Source organism: Musa acuminata, chromosome BXJ3-4, assembly GCF_036884655.1.
Source record: "Musa acuminata AAA Group cultivar baxijiao chromosome BXJ3-4, Cavendish_Baxijiao_AAA, whole genome shotgun sequence".
Taxonomy (NCBI): Eukaryota; Viridiplantae; Streptophyta; class Magnoliopsida; order Zingiberales; family Musaceae; genus Musa; species Musa acuminata.
This window is the reverse complement of record NC_088352.1, coordinates 38897289-38918101: the sequence shown is the minus strand read 5'-3', so window position 1 is coordinate 38918101 and position 20813 is coordinate 38897289. Positions and strand designations below refer to the sequence as shown.

At 41.2% G+C, this 20813-nt stretch overlaps 4 protein-coding genes across 5 annotated transcripts; 3 read left to right on the top strand and 1 right to left on the bottom strand.

Moving 5' to 3' along the window:
- Positions 1-916: 916 nt before the first annotated feature.
- On the top strand, positions 917-2779 carry LOC135636093 (AP2/ERF and B3 domain-containing transcription repressor RAV2-like). Of its 2 annotated transcripts, XR_010495801.1 has the most exons (2): positions 917-2100; positions 2208-2779. XR_010495801.1 is itself a non-coding variant. In XM_065147645.1 (1 exon), the coding sequence occupies exon 1, from the start codon at positions 986-988 to the stop codon at positions 1997-1999; it is 1014 nt and encodes a 337-aa protein (XP_065003717.1). In that variant the 5' UTR covers positions 917-985; the 3' UTR covers positions 2000-2110. The 2 variants fall into 2 exon arrangements, 1 of the variants encoding a protein (XP_065003717.1); XM_065147645.1 differs by lacking the exon at positions 2208-2779 and having other exon boundaries at positions 917-2110.
- Positions 2780-2995: 216 nt separating this feature from the next.
- On the bottom strand, positions 2996-12084 carry LOC135636092 (uncharacterized). Its single transcript, XM_065147644.1, has 5 exons — positions 11698-12084; positions 10339-10586; positions 9877-10168; positions 3790-3942; positions 2996-3618 (listed from the first exon to the last, which is right to left on the bottom strand). The coding sequence occupies exons 1-5, from the start codon at positions 12028-12030 to the stop codon at positions 3232-3234; spliced, it is 1413 nt and encodes a 470-aa protein (XP_065003716.1). The 5' UTR covers positions 12031-12084; the 3' UTR covers positions 2996-3231.
- Positions 12085-12847: 763 nt separating this feature from the next.
- Positions 12848-15291, top strand: LOC103977516 (myosin-binding protein 1-like). The gene is made up of 2 exons (XM_009393065.2): positions 12848-13823; positions 13904-15291. Exons 1-2 carry the CDS (start codon positions 12848-12850, stop codon positions 15289-15291), a joined length of 2364 nt encoding a protein of 787 aa, XP_009391340.2.
- Positions 15292-17835: 2544 nt separating this feature from the next.
- LOC103977526 (fatty acyl-CoA reductase 2, chloroplastic) lies at positions 17836-20481 on the top strand. The gene is made up of 9 exons (XM_009393076.3): positions 17836-18319; positions 18395-18498; positions 18594-18793; positions 18870-18970; positions 19068-19275; positions 19356-19517; positions 19587-19668; positions 19731-20128; positions 20204-20481. The coding sequence occupies exons 1-9, from the start codon at positions 17956-17958 to the stop codon at positions 20391-20393; spliced, it is 1809 nt and encodes a 602-aa protein (XP_009391351.3). The 5' UTR covers positions 17836-17955; the 3' UTR covers positions 20394-20481.
- The last annotated feature ends 332 nt before the right edge of the window (positions 20482-20813 follow it).

Here is a 20813-nt window from a genome sequence, read left to right as displayed (position 1 = left end):
ATATATATACATATACATATACATATATATATATATATATATATATATATATATATATATATACATATATATATATATATACATATACATATACATATATATATACATATACATATACATATATATATATATACATATATATACATATATATATATATATATATATATATATATACATACATATATATTTACATGTATATATATATATACATATATATGTCAAAGAGGAGACTATATTTATCGAATTTTCTTAGCGAAACAAAAGAAGAATGAAAATATCTCAAAGGAAGACTGCTGGAAATTAGCAGTTGTTGCACCATTAGTTCAACATCATTGTCTTAGTTAAACTGTCTAATTCTATTAAGACAAGCACTTTGAAAACCAAGACATGATCAAACTCCATCAAGCATTCAATTAATTCAGGCTTTCTTCTGTGATGCAAATCTATGAAAATAATTACTGGTTCCATCTCTAACCTCTCTCTCTCTCTCTCTCTCTCTCTCTCTCTCTCTCTCTCTCTCTCTCTCTCTTGCTTGGATTCTGGTTCATGCTCAGGTGGGTAAGCCCCTTCCCCTTGAGTGTCTTGTTCCATACTCTTTTGGTGCAAACATGAGCATCAGAGATGGCCAGACCATGTTCAGCTAACAGCAGCAGGTAGCAAAGCTCAGGGGGGATGCACTTAGAGGCAGTCATCTTCCCACATCCACTTGCCCTGCTCTCATGTCCCACCCCGTACAACTTGCACCACCATACACTCATTTGCATAGGAACACCCAAAGAAGCACTCACCATGAATCTTCTTCCCACCATCACCTTTAGTGTTGACCCACACCAACACCCTTGCCATGAGATCCATCTTACATATGTTAGATAGCTAATAATGGAGCGACAGGCACTCCGTTTGCTATATAACAACGCCAGCACAAATCTAGTGTGTGCCTTTAGCACCTCTCTCTGTATCTTCCTTCCCAATCGCTTCATACTTATGGAGACTAGCAGCGTAGAGGATGAGTCGAGCGAGGTCGAGAGGCGCTCGTCTCCGCCGCGGCCACCGCCGCTGCCAGCTACTGAGGGCTTGCAAAGACTTGGTAGCGGCGCAAGCGTCGTCCTCGATCCGGAGGTCGGTGCCGAGTCGCGGAAGCTGCCTTCGTCGAGGTACAAAGGCGTGGTTCCGCAGCCCAACGGGCGGTGGGGGGCGCAGATCTACGACAAGCACCAACGGGTCTGGTTGGGAACTTTCAACGAGGAAGATGAGGCCGCGCGGGCCTACGACGTGGCCGCGCAGCGGTTCCGAGGGCGCGACGCTGTCACCAACTTCAAGCCGCTCGTCGAGACCGACGACGTCGACGCGGCGGAGCTCTCTTTCCTGGTTTCACGTTCGAAGGCCGAGATCGTGGACATGCTCCGTAAGCACACCTACCACGACGAGATGCGGCAAAGCAGACAATCCTCCGGCGCCGAAGGGAGGAGGACTTACCCTTCCCGTGGAGGGAGCATGGGGTGGTTTGGCGGGCCGCACAGGGAGCACCTCTTCGACAAGGCCGTGACTCCTAGCGACGTCGGCAAGCTGAACAGGCTGGTGATACCGAAGCAGCACGCGGAGAAGCACTTCCCGCTGCCGCAGACCGGCGCTGCGGCCTGCAAGGCGGTGCTGCTGAACTTCGAGGACGCCTGCGGGAAGGTGTGGCGGTTCCGCTACTCCTACTGGAACAGCAGCCAGAGCTACGTGCTAACCAAGGGCTGGAGACGGTTCGTCAAGGAGGAGGGGCTCAGAGCCGGCGACGTGGTCACCTTCCATCGGTCGACTGGCCCAGAGAGGCAGCTCTTCATCGGCCGGAAGACGCGACCGGCCGTTGAGGTGGTGAGGCTCTTCGGCGTGAACATTGCTGATGTGAGTGGCGTCGTTAGGCGGAATGCGAAGAGGACGTGCAGGGACATGGAATCCACCGTATCATCATCATGCGAGCTGCTCAAGAGGCGATGCAGAGAGGGTTTGTAGCATCGACCGTTGGATTTAGGCCAACTTTCCATCAATCTTTCACGAAAAGCGGTTGGAAGCATCACCCTGCAAGAATAAAAATGGAAAGAGAAATAAGAACAGTTGCGTATATATTCTTGTCTTACAGATGTTGATCCAAGACATGAATTGTTTATGCTCGAATTATGATCAAAATATCTCATAGTTCAGTTCTTCCATGTGGACACAGAAATTGCTGATGGCTTCGGAGGTGGATGAGTCATACTCCACCCCGGTGGTGGTCACCTGTGTCATGCGGGAAGCTAAACACTGTATCAACTGCACACTTAAGGGACCATCGACGATTAGTGGGCACTTGGCGATGAGGGGCTCAATATTTCTCCGTTGGACATTGTGTAGAGAACAAGGTGTCACACATCATGGCTTACATGGAACTTGCCACAAAGGATACAACATGAAGTAAGGATGAGGTAGTAAAAGACCTGCCTTGAACTTGCACTGGCTTCTGCAATCTTGCACTCTTATGTTGAAACTTGGATTGCTGCGTGGTCACAGGACTTGCTGGTTATTTCCAACACTGGTTAATCATCTGTCCATCAGTGGTTTATGATTGACCAAGAAATAGATTAGTAAATGTCTGAGAAAAGAAACATGGCTAACACGATGATAGCACTCAGAAAATGCATGAGATGTAGTACTTTTCGTCGAAGAAATTTCTCAATGAGAACTTCTAAGAAAGATGTGGCTGTCTGCCACAAGACCTTTGTCTTACAGTAAATGCTGTTCAAGTACGATAATGAACATGAAGGTTGAGCATCAAACTATCAAAGACTTTTTCATAGAGATATATTGTGTGCAAGTGGTGAGAAAAGGCCAAAGTTGATATGTCATAGTACCAGACCCATAGTTCCCATGCCCAAAATTCCACTTCAAATTTCTACGCTATGATGTACTTGGAATTCAGACAAGGAGAAAGGAAAATTCATAAGGGTAGTTTGCTTGTCCAACAATCAGACCTGAAACCACATTAACTGCAGTGCTGACTGTTGCTTATTCATGAGTGGCAACTAAAATTCTTACAGGGGGTAATTGAAATCATTGACAAAAGGTATTTGTTTTCTGAGGAGAGCCGGATTAACAGACTCTCATAGGCCCTCTTAGACATCAGGGCATAAATTTTAGTCAAATCAACGTATTAGTAAAAATATTATCAACAACTTCACTACACAGACTTAACTGCTCAAAATTTGTAGTCAAGACTGTGTCACGCTGCTTTCGCATGCTGTGTCAAATTTCGGTAGAAGTTCAAATACAACATTGGAAATGGGTATGCGAACAAGACGGTCATTGCATCCATTTATAGTAACTTTGGAGAGAAGCAAAACTTCGCTAGTCAAACTGTTCCCTTCAATTAGTTTGCTCCAAAATTTGTCATCCTCATTGAGATTCGATTGCTTTAGAAGTTCTAAAACTTTACACAATCGAGCAACATTTCGACCAGCACCACAGCCAGTTGCAGTTGCAGCACCTACAGCGTTTGCAAGTGCTAATGTATTGATCGTAGGCATGCCATGAAGAAAGCCGAAAGCTATGGCAGCAGTGAAGCTATCTCCACAGCCCACTGAATCAACAACATTTACCTGTTGAGAATACAGGATCAAATCAAAGCATCTGGTAGCAGTAAATTCCAAGTCTTAAACAAGCAGTAAAAGATATTTTGTACAATGAAGCAAACAACACAGTATTTTTGAACCCAACTTTCTTAATTGGTCTAAATAGACATATAGTATAGAGAAGGAAGCAAATTATACCTTAAACGCGGGTGCACATGATACAGTGGACCTGTTGATCAGAATGGATCCCTTAGAACCCATTTTTATAATGACCCATTTTGTTCGTTCCCCTCTTCTGATCAATGCCTCTCCTGCTTGAATAGGGTTTTTGATCCCTGTTAATGACTCAGCCTGGTACATAATGAGCAAGATGGTTTATAAGCATCATATTTCAGTAAAGAAATGAAAAACAGAGCATTCAAAATAACATATTGAGTGTAACACACTGTGTGTGTGTATGTGAGAGAGAGAGAGAGAGATCAGAGGAACAGAGAGAAGGACATTCTGTGGAAAATGCTAAAGAAGTTTTGAACTGGTTCAGTGAATAATTAACCAACAAACTTTGAAAGAAACAAGATGAAAATTTGCACCATAAAGACATAAACTATTATTTCCCCATCAAGCTACCAGACAGTATGGTCCACAGTAGGGCAAAAGAGACTCAATGCACCAATAACTGTTCCCAACACTACCAATTCAATACGACCGATTGTGCAGTGTACCTACCAGAAAGATGGAAATCAAAATCCTGGCATCACCTCATAGTGAGGCCTCAACAACAATGTGGCAACCAACTAATCCTTTAAGTTGTAAGGTCAACATTCTGGTAATTATTTTTTAGATAATGTTATTTTCCTCTATAAAAAAATATGTTTTTTATCGAACCTTTAAGGCATAGAGCTCGAAAGTGAACTCTATGGTTAGCAATTATATATAAATATTTAACTAGTTTCTATTTTGTTTATATGATTATCATCCACATTCCTAGTTTCTTCCTCTAAATAACACTTGATAGCTGCTTGTGCCTTGTTCTTAAAGACCAACACAACATTTTTCTAGCAGATTGATTTAGCTTGGTGTTCATATGATCCTGATACTCCTCACTTGATGTTACAGTACTTCACAACAAAAAGGGCGTTCACCCTCTAGGCCCACTAGGCATGTTCGAAGCTCCAAAGTGAGTCCAGCTGTCTTGGCAACCCAAATACTTTCTAACTTCTAACTAATCTTGATGTGACTAAGAATGATCACAGATGACAAGACATAAGAGGCAGTTGATACTTGTACCTTCCAATTATACATGGTATCCATGTAACATTAGCATTTTCCTGTAACTTCTTTTGTCATGTAAGACCTTCAAATTATATTCAAATTATGCCATTCAAAACCATTCTTATGCAAACAAAGGTTAGATATGGGATCACTCTGCTTTAGTTTAGGTAGGAATGTGATGAAACTTGAAAGTACATATTTCATTTATTTTTCTAAACTCAATACAATGCTCACACTAAATCTAATAGAAAGACCAAAAGAATTCAAATTGATCTGGGACTTGTTTTCAGATACCTATCAGTATGAAGCATATAAAAAATCTGACAAAGGACAGATATCGGAACATAATGTCAGGTACTGATTGGTATTTTTTTTTTTTTTTCAATTGGTACCAAGAACTATGGGTTAGTATGCCACCCAGGCCACTGGTACCATACCAGTCTGGTGTATTACTGAAACCAGTGATGTACCAAAATTTAAAACCTTATTCAGGAATCTAAAGGAAGAAGAGAAGTGGCTGATTAGAAAAAAGAATCTACATGGATTTAGGAGTTTAAAAAGAGAATAAAAGTGGCCAGATAAAGTTTAATTCTTATATCTCTCTGATAGCCCTATGTTCTTAAAAATTGAGCATTGGAGGACCCAAACTTATCCAAAAAATTGAAGCAAATAGTGAAAAAATTGAAGCAAATATGCAGCAGTTATTTCCCCAAATCAGGACTAATTTTATCAATATTATAGATTAGCTGCCCTTAATATTTCTGGGCTAATTTACAGCTTGTTATTGTTGTAGCTGCTCTTAATATACACAAAGGGACTCAGGTAAAAGAAACAATTGTTTTGCATGTGAAATTTTTAATTAAATTACAATAGTTTCTTAGTCCAGCAAGCCTCAACATCCTGTTGTCTTAATGCTTTTTTTCCCTTTCCTTTCTTTAGAGTCATAGTTCAACTCTGTTCAAATCCCATTCAAATTAACATGATCTCTGGGCACCTGTGTCAAAAGACAAAAGGTGCACCTAAGCAGAATCCGGGGACCCCTAAGTGGTATCAACCTGACTGAGAAACTAATAGAACATGAACAACATCCTCGATGGAATGAAAGCTGGTGTCAGAATGATCTGATGTAGCAATAACAACACTAGAAGTGACTTCAACAAATAGAAAGGAATTTTACACATCAACAGTCCACAAAAGATATCAATGAACAACCAGATCAATTCAGCAAGAGCCTAAATAAAATATTTCACTATGTCAAAAATTTATTATGAGTTCATGCTAATGAATAAAGATTAAAGTTTAAGTATCATTTGAACACATACAACACAAAGTCAATAAAAACTAGAACAAATCCTAACAATATAAGAAAACAAAGAAAACATCAAGCAAGATCAAACTGAGGTTGAGGCCAAGAATCACTCTGTGAAGACTCATAAAAAAAAACAGGCCTGTGCATATGTTCATTAATTTTCTCATTGATGCTTTACATAATATGGCTACAATTTCACGTCTTAGGACCAAAATTAACATGACTATTGGTCAAGGAAAACTTCTAATAGAAGGATCCAAATGTTGAAATTATCATTGCCATACATCACAAAATTTTTCAGAACCAATAGCTGACATTCCTCTTGCATAACATTCTAAAAATATTGAGAACAAGATACATGCGATGGAGCTGATTTTATGGAACCAATGGTTTTACTCCAAGTCAGGAAAAAAATGTAATAGTTTACTGTATACTTTTTTCCTAAATTTTTTAATTGTAGCTAAGTACACACTTACTGCCAATCTAGAGGCAGAGAAAAAGTGGCTAGATAGAGTCTTTATCCTGTTCAATAGATGATAGTCCTCACGAAAGACACAAAGGACTGCAAGAACATTTGTTGAAAGAAATAACAAAATATGATTGCAGTTTGCCTTAATAAAGGAAAAGAAATTTCTAATTTACCGAAAACAGGGTTGTTGGTTTTTCAAATGGAGAGATTGTCAAAAGATTAGAACTTTCATATTTGTGAAACTTTGGATGGACTTCTAGTTACTTCCATTTGGCAGTCCATTACTGCTATCTCGTCATCCTCTTTAGTCTTTTCAATATATAACTTACAATTCTCCTTGATTTTTTTTCTTGCTCTTCTTTCCCAATAGTTATGGTAGGGAATTATCTATAAACAAAATTGAGGTCCAAGCCCAACAATAGTTATCATTTCTGCACACAGTAAGATCTCCTCACTTCAGCACTGTTAAACTAGTTGATACAGATCATATTCTAGCTAGGTTTATTCTTGCAAGAGCACTATTTTCCATAATCACATAATCTCTCATGTAAGCCTTGTTCTTCTGTCCTTTCTACAGCTATAATTTGTATTGGCTATGGCATTCTGCTTTTTGGTTTGTGAAGTAAAACGTCTGCCAATCCTACTAGGCTTTTCAACCAAACCACATAGTATCTTTTTTTTCTAAACCACATGGTATCTTGCTCCAAGAATCACCAACTTCAATTCCCTAGACCTTACCTGCAATTCTACTTCGATTGTTACAATTGAATGTCTTATATTAAGTTGCAATAAAAAGATACAAAAATAATAATGGTGTTCGCCAACATTACTGAAAAAAGGTCAAAATGATAAATGAAGTAGCATAAAGAAAAGCACAATCTCATCACACACCCCAGATTAATATATTATTTTCAAGTGAGAAAATTTTGGGTCCATTGTTCTCATTTCAGCTAAATAAAAATATAGAAGCAGGCAGCAATCAGATACTAGATTGGAAAAGAAAATGCAAGGATCAAAAAACCCAGTTGGACCAGTTCAACCCAGTGAAATTTACCAGTCCAACTAGGTTCCAACACACAGACGGAGCACTTCCGCCAGTACCATTGAAAATTAGGCTTATCATTTCTTTTCTTTTATGGTTTCTGATGGCTATCTTTTCTTTCTATCCTTCCATGCTCCTCTTTCTCTTCCTTTCTTTCGCTCTTTCACTTATCTCTCTTCTCTCCCTCATCTCTTCCTCCTCCATGCCACCTCGCTATCACTGTCCTGTTACATTGCTACAGCCAGTTCCTCCTTGTAAGGGTTGCCTCTGCCTCCTCATCCTCCTTCGCCTTTTACTCCTCTTCCAGTCCTCTTTCTCCTTCCTCCTCCTGCTCTCTTCTATACCCGATCCTCTTGGTACAGGCAGTACCAACCTGTACCAGTGTTGATAATGTCAACCCATAACAGTCTACTGATCAACCCACTATTGACATTGAATCAAAATTTTTAATCATGGACGGTGTCAACTAGCTTAGATGATAAAGACCTTCTAGCTTAGCTGGTAAAAACCTTGACAATTTATCGTAAGATCCTGAGCTCAAATCCTGCCTTTGTCACTTACCCTTTGTAAAAAAAAAATCATGAATTTATATAAGTTGAATGAATCTTAAATGACAGTAGCTTTTGAATTTTCCTACTTTCTTGTTTAGCTTTTACCAAATTTGATAGTTTTATAAAGAAATCTACTTCTGAATCTTTGTATACGTCAACAATGAAACTTTGACCAGAAATATAAAATACCTATGGTCCAATAAAAGATAAATATCACCACTTCAAACCTCATTGGACATTTGCTTCATTGCCAATTGGATGCTCCTTTTGCTGTCTAAACTTGTGTACTAACTAACTATGAAGTTGATGGTCCAATATCATAACCAGCTGCATTTATAACTAAAATCTATCATTCCGTGATTTAAAAAACGCTATACGCCAACAAGCATTAAGGCCCCAAAATACCTGAGGTGCTAGGGGCTGGCCCGAGCAAAATGAGACGTTCTAAAATATTAAAATATAAAAAATATATAATATAATTGATAATATGATTATATAAATAAAAATATGATATTCAATTAAAAAGATCTAAAGTATCATCTTAACATATCCCATTGCAAGCTTATTTTACTGTTAAGAGCAAAGAGATATATTTGCTTTTTATAGTAGATAACAATCTACTATTAATAGTATATTATTTATTGTTAACATTAGTTAAAGGGGGAGAAAAGAACTATTAACAATAGAAGAGGGGGAGAAAAGTGTCACCGATAGTGGAAAGTGGGGAAGGAAAAGGCAGCGGTGACGGAGGAAGCTGCGGACAGCAACAGCAGTGGCGGAGGAAGCTACGAATGACAGTCGCGGCAACGGAGGAAGCTGCGAATGACAACAACGATAGCGGCAAAAGCTGCGAACAGCGACAACGACGAAAACTACTGACAACGGCAACGGCAACTGCAACAACGACGACAAAAGCTACAAATGGCGACTTCATGGGCGAAGGAAGTTTCATAGGTGTCCGTCAATGGCGAAAAAAGCTATGGTCCTCTCCCTTGACTGTGGAAGGAACTGCACACCGAAGAAGCAACGACGGAAGGAAGCTACGGATGAAGGCTAGGCCGTCGAACTCGTTCGTCGATGCTAGAGGAAGTATCATTCCGCTGCGTTTACAGCGGAGGCAGAAGCAGAAAGTGTTGACGGCGGAGGCAGAAGCAGCACTAGGGTTGATGGCTCGGGGTCGTGCGAGGGTGACATTTGCGGGTAAGAAACTGGTTAGTTAGTTCAATCGAACCAACTAACCACTGTTGAACCGAACCAGACTTAAAAGTCTGATTCGATTGCTTCATTTGAACCGAGCACTCGCCCGAGGTGCCCAGCGCCTGGATTCAGGCAAGCGCCCAGGCGGCACCTTATTGAAGTGTGTCGCCTAGTCCACCCATGAGGCACTCGAGCCTTGCCTCGCCTCACTCGAGCACCTAGACGAGCACCCAAGCACCTATTTAAATCACTGCTATCGTTTAGTTTTAACAAATGTCAATAGAATCCTACCTAAATGAAATAAAGAGAAAAGTAGTCATGGCAATATAGGAAATGACACATGCAGCTATTTATTGTTTGTGAAATTTCTACAGAAGTTCGAAGAAATGGAAGTTCATAAATATGGAAGATACCAAATAGTAATAAAACAATGTTGCATATGCACCTCATCAGAAGTTAAAAGAAGAACATCACTTTGCTTCAGAAACAGTTCAAGTGCCTTTTGCTCGTCAGGGGTTCCATGTGCAAGAGTTCTACCACGTGGACCAGGATCAAAAAATACAGTTGTTCCAGCACCAATAGCATAATCAAGTGCAGAGACGATTAAATCAGGTAAAAGTTCATCAAATGCATAACCATTGCAGAATAATATCTTAGCTTGTTGAATAGCCATCTTAACCTCTTCTGTCAGCTTAGTCATCCAACTAAATGCAGGCTCCTCACTGAAATCAGCATGACTGGAATCGAAAGAAATATGTAAACAAGAAGTACATCCATGCATTACAGTGGCATCAATACTAAAATTTTTTGATAAACCATTTGTGTTAACAATTTTAATATATAAGAGCAGCAATTTCATGGTCAACAAAGAACCAACAAGGAAATATCAGCAAGGTGCAAATTATACCTGCAAAACCCATGCTTTTGAAATGGATCAACCAAAACCCAGCATAGAAGGGTTTCATAGGCTGCAATATTGGCAGTGCTATCAACATTTTCACTCATTCCTACAAAACTAATATTCTCATCATGAAGCACATCAAGAAGAAAGTTCCCATAGATCTCATCACCAACATGACCAATGGTGAAGCACAACAATCCTAGCCTTGCTGCAGCTATGGCCAAGTTGCAGTTGCCACCAGCTTCCCAAAAGTTCTAGACAAGAAAAGTGATAAAATAATTCACCGCATGTTTAACTATCACAGCCAGATATGAAGACCAAAAAGATGGAATTGCAAAGTAAGTTAGAAGCTGACCATTTCTGAAGATTTTGCTATTCATCAAAGCTATATTCATGAAAATATATTCTAAATCATGCAAGAAGCTAGGAGTATTCTATTTCACTGGGCAAGCAAAAGCTTTCAGATTAAGGCATACAAGTTTTCTCCAGTGAAATACTTCAGTCATAAGCTAACAATGAAAACAGAAAGCAACACAACTGTTACTAAACAACACAAAGACATTGCTATTAACATCTTGAAGACAACTTCTGAAAAATGTAAACTAGCATTTTCCACTTCTAGTGAACCAAATAGATCCTCAGCCAATTTAAAACAAGGAATTTTGGCTGATGTAATGAGATGTGGAATTATTTGGTATCATTAATTGATAGAGGATATCAGACTCCAAAACTGCATACTTCTAGAATAGCATGGTATCCCTAGAAATAAATATTTTTTTGACCTACTTTAATAAGAAACTCAATTGTGATGACGAATGAAAGCACAGAATTGGAACACAACCTAGCCACTTGTATCCCTTCACATCATATCTGCATGAATAGAAGAATGCATACCACCATCTTCCATATATCAATTTAAGTTTCTACTCTTTCTTACAGAATGTCATCAACTTCAAGAAATAGATCACCCTCCAAAAAAAAAAATTTCCCTTTTTTCCCACCCTCCAAAAAGTTAGACATCGGAGGCTGATGCTATATCATCACACTATGTTCTACTGTCAAACACTATGGAAATCATGGAACAACCTTTTAGTAATATAGCTAAGATGTTGCAAATATGAAACATCAAAAGTTCAATAAGACAAATCTGGACACAACCTGTCTAACTTGATCTAGTGGGCGATAGTACCACCAATTCTATATCTTTAGATTGATCAAAGGTTTGCATGTCTAACTTCACCACCTTATCCTTTCTCTGAGCCAAAATCTATATCCAAGATAAGATTACGCTTGAAGCGGGACAAATTGAAAGGAAACAAGGACCAAAAGGAAGGGTAGCAAAAGAAAATCTCGATTCTTACCAACCTTATGAGGACGAGAAGCCGCCAGCCGCTCCATGTAAGCCCGCCTATCCTCCTTCGAGGCAGGAGGCAAGCTCGGGACGCCAAGAACGATGTCGACGCACAGATTCCCCAGGGTCACGAGGTCAACATTTTTCTGCACACCCTTCTCGGCCGACGCCGCGCCACCGTCACCAATGCCCCTAAAACCATTATTCCAGTTGGCGGCGGCGGCGACAACAGGCGACGCCGGGCGGGCCGATCTCCTCGGCGGGATACGGAGGATCGGTCGGTCGGCGTTGGGGAGTGATGGTTTTGACCTCCAATGGATTGGGAAGTTTAGGGTTTTGAGAGCCATCGGGCGAAGCCGCCGAGCTGCGATCGACCGCGAAAAAGGGGTGAAGCGAGGGAAAAAGAGCGATCATTAGACATAGGGATAACTAATTACGAGAAGAGGATGTTTTCAAACAACTCCCTCGAAATCTTACATTTTATCAAGCAGTCCTTACAAGGGTGTCTATGCAATTAAAAAAAATTTTGCAGCCTGACCTAAGTTTGTGTGGGTCCAACCAAAGGAAGGCCATCAAATGCGCTTTATGATTCGTGCGAGAATAGTATAGTTGTGTAGTGAAGATTCTAACACCAACAATGATATGATGTCAACGTGAATCACTTCTTCCCTTTCATGCAGGGCTCCTTCGGACGTCAGACCTAAAACTTTGGCTCATCTTGGCCATTTTTAGGGCAAGAGGGAGCGGGGAGACCGGATTCCAGCTCCAGGTGTGGCTCCATTACCTGCGTGCATGGCTACTCCTCCACCATCCATTATTAGGCAACGAGGAAATGTTTCAAAAGGAGATGAGAGAAGGAGACGCGAAGAGGCGACGGACTCACCGGGAGACGGAGCAAACGGTCTTGCGTCAAGGAAGGCTGTTCTCCCTCCTATCTTTCCTCCTCCTCGTCCTGCTGTCGCCTTCCGTCGTAGCAGTTGGAGCTCGACATGAACATTTCATCGTTTGTGATCATGACGCCTATCTGTAAGTGGCTTTCTAACATGTTTCTTCCTGTTTGTTGGAGCTTTTGATCCTCAAACGCTTGATTTGCTGTGTCGAAGGACAAATCCTGCGTTCTCGGGTCCTCAGCTGAACCCTTGACTTTTCTGCACCTGGTTGGCCATGGCGGCTGGGGGCAACGTTAAAGCGCAGGCGAAATCTTGCCAGTTCTTCTCCGTGTTGTCGGCCGCCGTCTGCGAGTGGTACCTGATCATCTTCTTGCTGATAAACGCGGTGTTGGCGTACGTTGCTACCAGATTCGCCCGACTCTGCAACTTGCCAACCCCATGCCTGTTATGCTCGAGACTGGATCACATTCTCGGGAGCGAGAGACGAGGTTTCTATAGGAACTTATTCTGCCATGCGCACAAGGTGGAGATATCCTCGCTGGTCTACTGCCATGGCCACGGAAAGCTTGCTGATTTCCGGGACATGTGCAAGGCCTGCCTCCTGTCGTCCGTCGCAACTAAGAAGGCCAATTCCGAGGCATGCAGGATGCTGGGGAGGAATGGAGAGGATCCGGATAATGTGGCTTTGCCGAACGAGGATCTCGAACCAGCTTCTTCAGGCACAGGACTGTGTTCATGTTGCTCCGACTCCTTTAATCTTCATAGGCTGCTGCAAGCGAAGAAGAAGAAGAAGAAGAAGCTCGAAGCTGGCGTTCCAAATCGTCGAGCGCAGTTGAGAAAGAGAAGAGTTGGCTACAATGGGCTAGTGATTACCTCCGATTCCGAGTCAGAAATGCCAGTGTCTGATGATGACGACGACGACGGTGACGATGGCCATGTAACGAAGGACATCAAGGAGGGACGCGTGATGCGACGCAGACTACCACAAGGCACGGCAACGATCGTCTTGGAGGACACTGTTCCGGAGAAGCTGATCCATCCCAACCCTGTTGCATCTCCGCATCCCATTTTAGATCCCGACAGAAGGTCCGATGAAGGTGATTCGTGTGACAAACCATTCTTGAAGTCCACAGTTGCAATCGGGCATGGGTTGGATGATCTCAGTCGCTGCCACGTTGTGGAGGCCGGCCTCGTCGATTTATCTGAAAGCACACCCGAACAAGCTCCTCGAGAAGTCACAGACCGACCATGTAAGCTCTCGTCGTCTCGATGATAACCATGACTGTTCACAGATCAAAGAATTTACCGCCTTGTGTCATTTGTGCTCCAGCAGCAACATATCCAGGAGTTCGAAAGGTGTCTTCCACGAACAGTCTCACCAGCCAAATCATGAACGACTCCATTGCAGTTACACGCAGCGTCCTTGATCACACCGATAGCTTCAAGCACGCAATAAATAACAAGGGAATCATGCTATCTCCCAAGTTCTCTGAGATAATTGCAGGCAAGGAATCGTCACGAGGGCAAGAAGACCTGAAACTGCGGCTGTCGCGAGCGTTTGATTTGCCATGGAGTGACATAATTGCTAGTCCCAGAGCGGAAGACCTCAAGTCATCAGATGCTTCAAGCTCAATCGGGCTGCAGAACATAGCCAAGAGACTGTCCGTGGAGCGAACCAATTCGAGCTTGGAGACCTTTGATGCAAGCATTGTTGTGAGCGACATCGAAGGAGAGACGTCGGTGGATCGGCTGAAGCGGCAGATAGAGCTGGACAGGAAATGCATGAGTGCTCTGTACAAAGAACTGGAGGAAGAGAGAAGCGCTTCGACGATCGCAGCAAACGAAGCGATGGCCATGATCAACAGGCTGCAGGAGGAGAAGGCAGCGATGCAGATGGAGGCGTTTCAGTACTTGCGCATGATGGAAGAGCAAGCTGAGTACGACCAAGAAGCGATTCACAAACTCAATGACGTGATCAACGAGCGAGATAAGGAATTGCTGGACTTGGAAACGGAGTTCGAGAGATACAGAAGGCGGCACAGAGGAGCAGAACCGGAAGAGAAGAGAACGGTGTCAGTAGGTGATTTAGAGTCAACAGAGCTCAGTCCTGCCACCACCCCTCGTTTCATGGAGTCAAGAGAGCTTCTTAGTCCTGCAAGCACCCGTCGCCGTACGAGATCACTATACCGCAGTATGTCCGAGAAGATCGACATGATTCCCCAGGAAGGTGATGGCCATGGAGCGAAAGCTCTGGAGTTGGGTTTCGAAGAGGAGAAGGTTCATATTTTAGCATGCTTGAGAAGGTTACAGAACAAGTTTTCTTCTATGTTACCTACTGATAAAGTTAGAGCAGATGATACCATAGTTGATGTGAATCTAGAAAATAGCCACAATGGAGTTGAGGTTTTACCTGAGAATGGCTCGTCTCCATCTAGAACACACTCCAATGTCGAAGCGACTACCACCATGGACAATCAATTCTCAGCTGACCAACATAATACTTCTGATGCTTGCAGAGACATGAACTCTGTACAAGATGAAGTTGCAAAGTTGATCAAAAGAGTGGTGGAACTGGATGCAGATAGAGAGTTCATTGGGCACACTATGAATGCATTGAACTATGGAAATGATGGAGTTCTGCTGGTTCAGGAAATAGCATGCCAGCTTAAGGAATTAAGAAGAATTCCCCTGGCATCTAAAGAACATAATGTTGCTTGAATCATCCATGTGGTAGATTTCACATATCTTCAAACAAGCATTCAACTGTTCCTTGTGCATCACTAAATGTTGTACTCTTGCTCATGCAAATGTTGCTAGCAGCAAAAGTTTTTGGAAGCTCGATTCAATTTCCACAACAAATGAAGACATTTGCTTACAAATATAAAATGTAAGAGCATGTGATTGCTTGTGACCTTTTTCTGCTAATGTCTTTAGTTTCTGTGCTTTCTCTTCGAACCCATTATCGATCATCTTCATTGTTGCCATATCATAGCCTTGTACACCTGAACTCAGTAATAAACTTGGGCAAATCAGGTTGAGTTAGATTAACTACATGGCTTGTATTTGAACACCACAGGTATACAAGATGTAAACCTAGTTTTTCAGATGGCTAAACTGAACTCAGAGTGTATATACATCACAAGTATACAAGATGTGCATATAGATTTTCCTGGACACATTTATACATACAAATTATTTTCTTTTAATATTGTAACACCTCCGATCTAGTGAAAAGTTGAGGATTATATGATGTTTTCTTATAAGAATGCAAGATCAAATCCTGAGCAAATAACTCCCACGATATAACAATTTGTAATCAATCAACCCATAGGATATTAATAACACTACTCAATTCATAATCAAATCTCTGCATTCAATATATTTAATATTTTTTTAAAAAATTATAACATTTTTTTAATTCAAATAACATATATATAAATAATCTCAATAGAATAATTATATAATTTAATCGATAATCAATTCATCGTGCTTCTATTATGTAATACTAAAAGTTAAGAAATAATCATATAAGCAAACCACGGCTTAGTAAACACTATGACACTATGACTCATATATTAGTCAAAACTTAGCATCATAAAATTATATATATATATATATATATATATATATATATATATATATATATATATAATACTTTCTTTACTTTACATGCATTTCAAAATCACGACTTGTTAATAATACTTTTCAAAGTAAGATATATTAAATATATTTTCATAATAAAATTATATATAACTAATGTCATATATGCATAAGATATTTTAGTGTAAATATTATCATTCATATAAATATAGCTATGATATAGTAGTATGAATAACTATGATCATGTTAGATCACCCGGTTCAAAACCATATTTAACTCTCATAATATAAATAACAAGTGTCTCCTTATGTTAACGCGGAAGAAATTATCTGAAACAATGATAAATACTATCAATATCCCTACCTTCGTGTGCTTTTGCTTAAATTACTTCATATTTTGAGTCTTTGATATCTATATAAATATCTAACAAGATTTGTGAGTTTAGACACAACTTTAAAATATTTTTCAATTGAAGTGTGAAATCCATTTTGTTAGAAGTTCTCTATGATACCATAAGATTATTCTTTGTCGAGATAATAGTGCTTTGAACTTAAAGTTATCGATAGAAATTTATGAAAACGTAACGGTTATTAATTTTTATTAATTTAAAATAAGATCGATATAGTAATAATCGATGACTACGAGAAAAGAGAAACGATAGATCAAATCGATCGGAACAATATAAAAAACTTGTTTCAGTTTTCTTATGCAACATTTAATTATATTGCTTTCTTACTACTACTCTTGTATTTTTTACTTAGTCAATTATTAAATATATTTTGAGATACAATTGAGAAGGTAAGTAGTTGTAGGTTAATGCAGTTGGATCGTAAGATGAACGGGTTTTGCTTCGTACTAACAATTTCAGCACTAATTGCATTTATTTCAAAGGACTGATTCAGACGCACTAATTGCATTTATTTCAAAGGACTGATTCAGACGCACTAATTGCATTTATTACAACGGACAGTTTCTGCACAACTACAGACAGCGCAGCACCGTCAAGCCACTCTCTATCCCCTGGCAATGATTGTATTATGCATGCCATTGCAATTTTCAGACTCTCTCTCTCTCTCTCCATCAATGCTGCATTTATGTGGTCTTGGACATGATTAATGCTATAAGTAGGTGACAAAAGGACCCTAAGTTTAATGGTTGTGCTTAGTTTGAACACCTTGCATTAACCTCATACTGTAGCTATTACAACTTCCACTATTTCATCAATGTTTTTTCTTCCTTTTGCATGTGTTCTGTCTTGTCATGTCAATCTCATCTCTCTCTCTCTCTCTCTCTTGTGTTGCAAGTGACTATACACTCGCATTTATTAGAAGATGTTGTAATTATATGAAGTAGATAGAAAGTGGGAACCATCTCTTTCCATTTTGCCCTGTAATACTTGAGGAACTATATGTAATCACATCAGTAACAAAAGCCTCGCTTGTTCCAAGTTGCATCATCTTTGCATGTCTTGGGTAGCATCTTCTCTTTCTATTTATCTCTCTCTTACCTAAACATCTTATAGATTTTATATCTTCTGAACTGCTACAAGCTCAAGAAGGATGACTTCCTATTTTAGCCTCGAACTTAGATTGCATGAAGGAGTGGCATTTATATATACCATATTATAACCCAACAATGTACCAAACTTGTTTCCCTCTCTGCAACTACTCTCCAACTGTTCTCTTCTTCCAAACATCAAACCATTCCTCAATTTCTAGAAAGCAGTCAGCTAAAGATCACTCAACTACATTCCCTCTTTGCGCACCTTTCTTCTCCGCAATCATGGGAGCTTCTTCATGCTTAAGCTCATCTGCCGTCGCCTTGTTCACTGGTGATCGGCATCGCCAAAAGAACAGGAACCCTTCTTTGCTGCCTTCGAGGAGGAGAGGCATCAGAGTCATCTGCTGCGCCAGCAATGACAGTGTCAAGAGTTCAAGGAGCTGCACCGAACTGGTAGCTGAAAGGTTACCGATGCCGATGTTGGCAGAAGACGATACCATTTTTGCGTCGAACGGAATGATGAGTTTCGTGCCGTACAAGGAGACAAACGGCACCAAAGTGGATTCCACCCGAGGGATTGGGATCGCCGGATTCCTCGAGGGGAAGCAGTTGCTGGTGACTGGTGCAACTGGTTTCCTCGCTAAAGGTGATAGTTTCTTCATCATGCATCCGGTTGACTCCTGATCCATATACTGATCGATGATGATGACGTTGTCTCCAGTTCTTGTCGAGAAGATCTTGAGGATCGCACCGGACGTGGGAAAGATCTATGTCCTTATCAAGGCAGACGACAAGGAAGCGGCCGTCAAACGACTGGAGTTTGAAGTAGGATCTCTTCGGTTTCTATTTCTTTGCATGAACTTTCATGATTCCTCCACCTAAACTGGCAACATTCTCACCCGATGCTCATCGGACCTCAGATAATAAACACAGAACTCTTCAGATGCCTGCGAGAGATCCACGGAAAGGACTACCGTGAGTTCATGTCAAGCAAACTTGTTCCGGTGATAGGCAACATCAGGGAAGCCAACGTAGGAATCGAACCAGAGTTAGCTGATGAGATCTCGAAAGAAGTTGATGTCATCATAAATTCAGCAGCCAACACTGCTTTCGATGAGAGGTTCGGCATGTTTCTTCTCTTCTCATGAATCTAAGCGTGTTCGGCACCGAAATGACGGCGGTGGCGATGTCTGTAGGTACGACGTTGCCCTGGACACAAACACCATAGGGCCATTCAGGCTCATGAGCTTTGCGAGGAGGTGCGAGAAGCTCAAGCTCTTTTTACATGTATCAACAGGTACAAACATGGAAGCTGTCTCTTTTTTCCTTCCTCACTTTGTTCTTCTTTGTTATCTTTCAGATACATTGGCACTTTTATTATGATTATTATACAGCATACGTGAATGGGCAAAGACAAGGTAGGATACTCGAGAAGCCATTTGGCATGGGGGACACCATAAAGAGGGAGACATCTCCAGAATTTTCAGCAAAAGCTACACCCATTTTGGATATCGAATCTGAGATCAGGTTAGCTTTTTCTTGGGCAAAGACTTCTTGGGATGCTCCCCTAGTTCAGAAGATGAAAGACTTGGGACTAGAAAGGTACCACAAGCTGCAATTTTTTTCCTCTTCAAGCTTTTGTGTTCACTTGAACTGTTACATCGATCCTCCTCACTCTTCAGGGCAAAGATCCATGGATGGCAAGATAGCTATGTGTTCACGAAGGCCATGGGGGAGATGGCGATCAACTGCATGCGAGGAGACATACCGGTCGTCACCATCAGGCCCAGCATTATCGAGAGCACTTACTCGGAACCTTTCCCTGGGTGGATGGAAGGAAGCAGGTGACTCCATCTTCCTTCTCTTTGTGGTGTTCCATTTGCCATGACAGATTCACTTGTTCTACCCTGCAGAATGATGGATCCAGTAGTTCTACAGTATGGCAAAGGACAGCTCACTGGCTTTCTCGCTGATCCAAATGCAGTTCTCGATGTTGTGAGTGACATCTCACTTACATTTCTCCTTACACTACGCTCATGCAAACTGTCTTCGCTCAGGTACCGGCGGACATGGTGGTGAGCGCAATGGTGGCAGCAATGGCGAAACATGGGTCGACATCCAACCCTGGAATGCATATTTACCAGATCACTTCATCTGTGGTGAACCCACTGGTGATCCAAGACCTGGCTAAGCTCATCTTTCAGCACTTCTCAGCCTTTCCTTGCATCGATGCCAAGGGGAGACCGATCGCGGTTTCACCAATCAAATTCTTCGACGACGCGAACGAGTTCTCCGCCTACGTTTCTACCGACGCTGTTCGGAGGAACGAACGACTCGCGGCTGCCATCTCGAACGAGAAGATCTCTCGGAGTCTGAAGAGTTTTTGCTTGAGATCAGTCGAACAAGCCAAGCACTTAGCCAAAATATATGAGCCATACACGTTCTACGGCGGAAGGTGAGAGACGCTGTCGTTAGAGTACGCAGCATGTGTGCAACTGATGCAGAGCTCGTTTTATTGCAAACATGTCAGGTTCGACAACAAGAACACTCAAGAGCTGATGGTGGAGATGTCCGAGGAGGAGAGGAGGAGCTTTGGGTTTGATGTTGGAAGCATTGATTGGGAACACTACATCTCCGATGTCCATGTTCCTGGACTGAGAAGACATGTGATGAAGGGAAGAGGCAGATCCACCGAACCCCAACTTGGTGCCATTCCATAAAATCTGTGTTGTGGAGCTATGTATGGTTTTCTTAGTGACAAGATGATGTTTCCTTACTCGCGCTTAATCTCAATGCAACCACCATGATTTCGGGCAATTTGGGGAAATTAAGCTGCTCACATTTGTGATTCGTGGATCGATTAGAATGTTCTCTATTGGATCGGAACGGAGCTCAACGATTTGAACCGAACCGAATTGCAATTCGAATCTACCTAATCGATCCACAAATCACAAATGTGAGCAGCTTAATTTCCCCAAATGTTCTCTATTGGATCGGAACGGAGCTCAACGATTTGAACCGAACCGAATTGCAATTCGAATCTACCTAATCGAACTATTTCTAATTGATTTATAATTTTAAGTAATTTAATAATATATATTTTAAAATAAATATATACCTTTAATCCATATCGTTTCAAA

Excerpts from the sequence above, each read along its gene's own strand:
- LOC103977516 (XM_009393065.2), top strand. The coding sequence starts at position 12,848 with ATGGCGGCTGGGGGCAACGTTAAAGCGCAGGCGAAATCTTGCCAGTTC. Across the intron at positions 13,824-13,903 it reads AGAAGTCACAGACCGACCAT|CAGCAACATATCCAGGAGTT; the intron begins GTAAGCTCTCGT and ends TTTGTGCTCCAG.
- LOC135636092 (XM_065147644.1), bottom strand. The coding sequence starts at position 12,030 with ATGGCTCTCAAAACCCTAAACTTCCCAATCCATTGGAGGTCAAAACCA. Across the intron at positions 10,587-11,697 it reads CGGCTTCTCGTCCTCATAAG|AACTTTTGGGAAGCTGGTGG; the intron begins GTTGGTAAGAAT and ends TTTCTTGTCTAG. Across the intron at positions 10,169-10,338 it reads CAAAAGCATGGGTTTTGCAG|TCATGCTGATTTCAGTGAGG; the intron begins GTATAATTTGCA and ends TTTCGATTCCAG.
- LOC135636093 (XM_065147645.1), top strand. The coding sequence starts at position 986 with ATGGAGACTAGCAGCGTAGAGGATGAGTCGAGCGAGGTCGAGAGGCGC.
- LOC103977526 (XM_009393076.3), top strand. The coding sequence starts at position 17,956 with ATGGGAGCTTCTTCATGCTTAAGCTCATCTGCCGTCGCCTTGTTCACT. Across the intron at positions 18,320-18,394 it reads AACTGGTTTCCTCGCTAAAG|TTCTTGTCGAGAAGATCTTG; the intron begins GTGATAGTTTCT and ends CGTTGTCTCCAG. Across the intron at positions 18,499-18,593 it reads TCAAACGACTGGAGTTTGAA|ATAATAAACACAGAACTCTT; the intron begins GTAGGATCTCTT and ends ATCGGACCTCAG.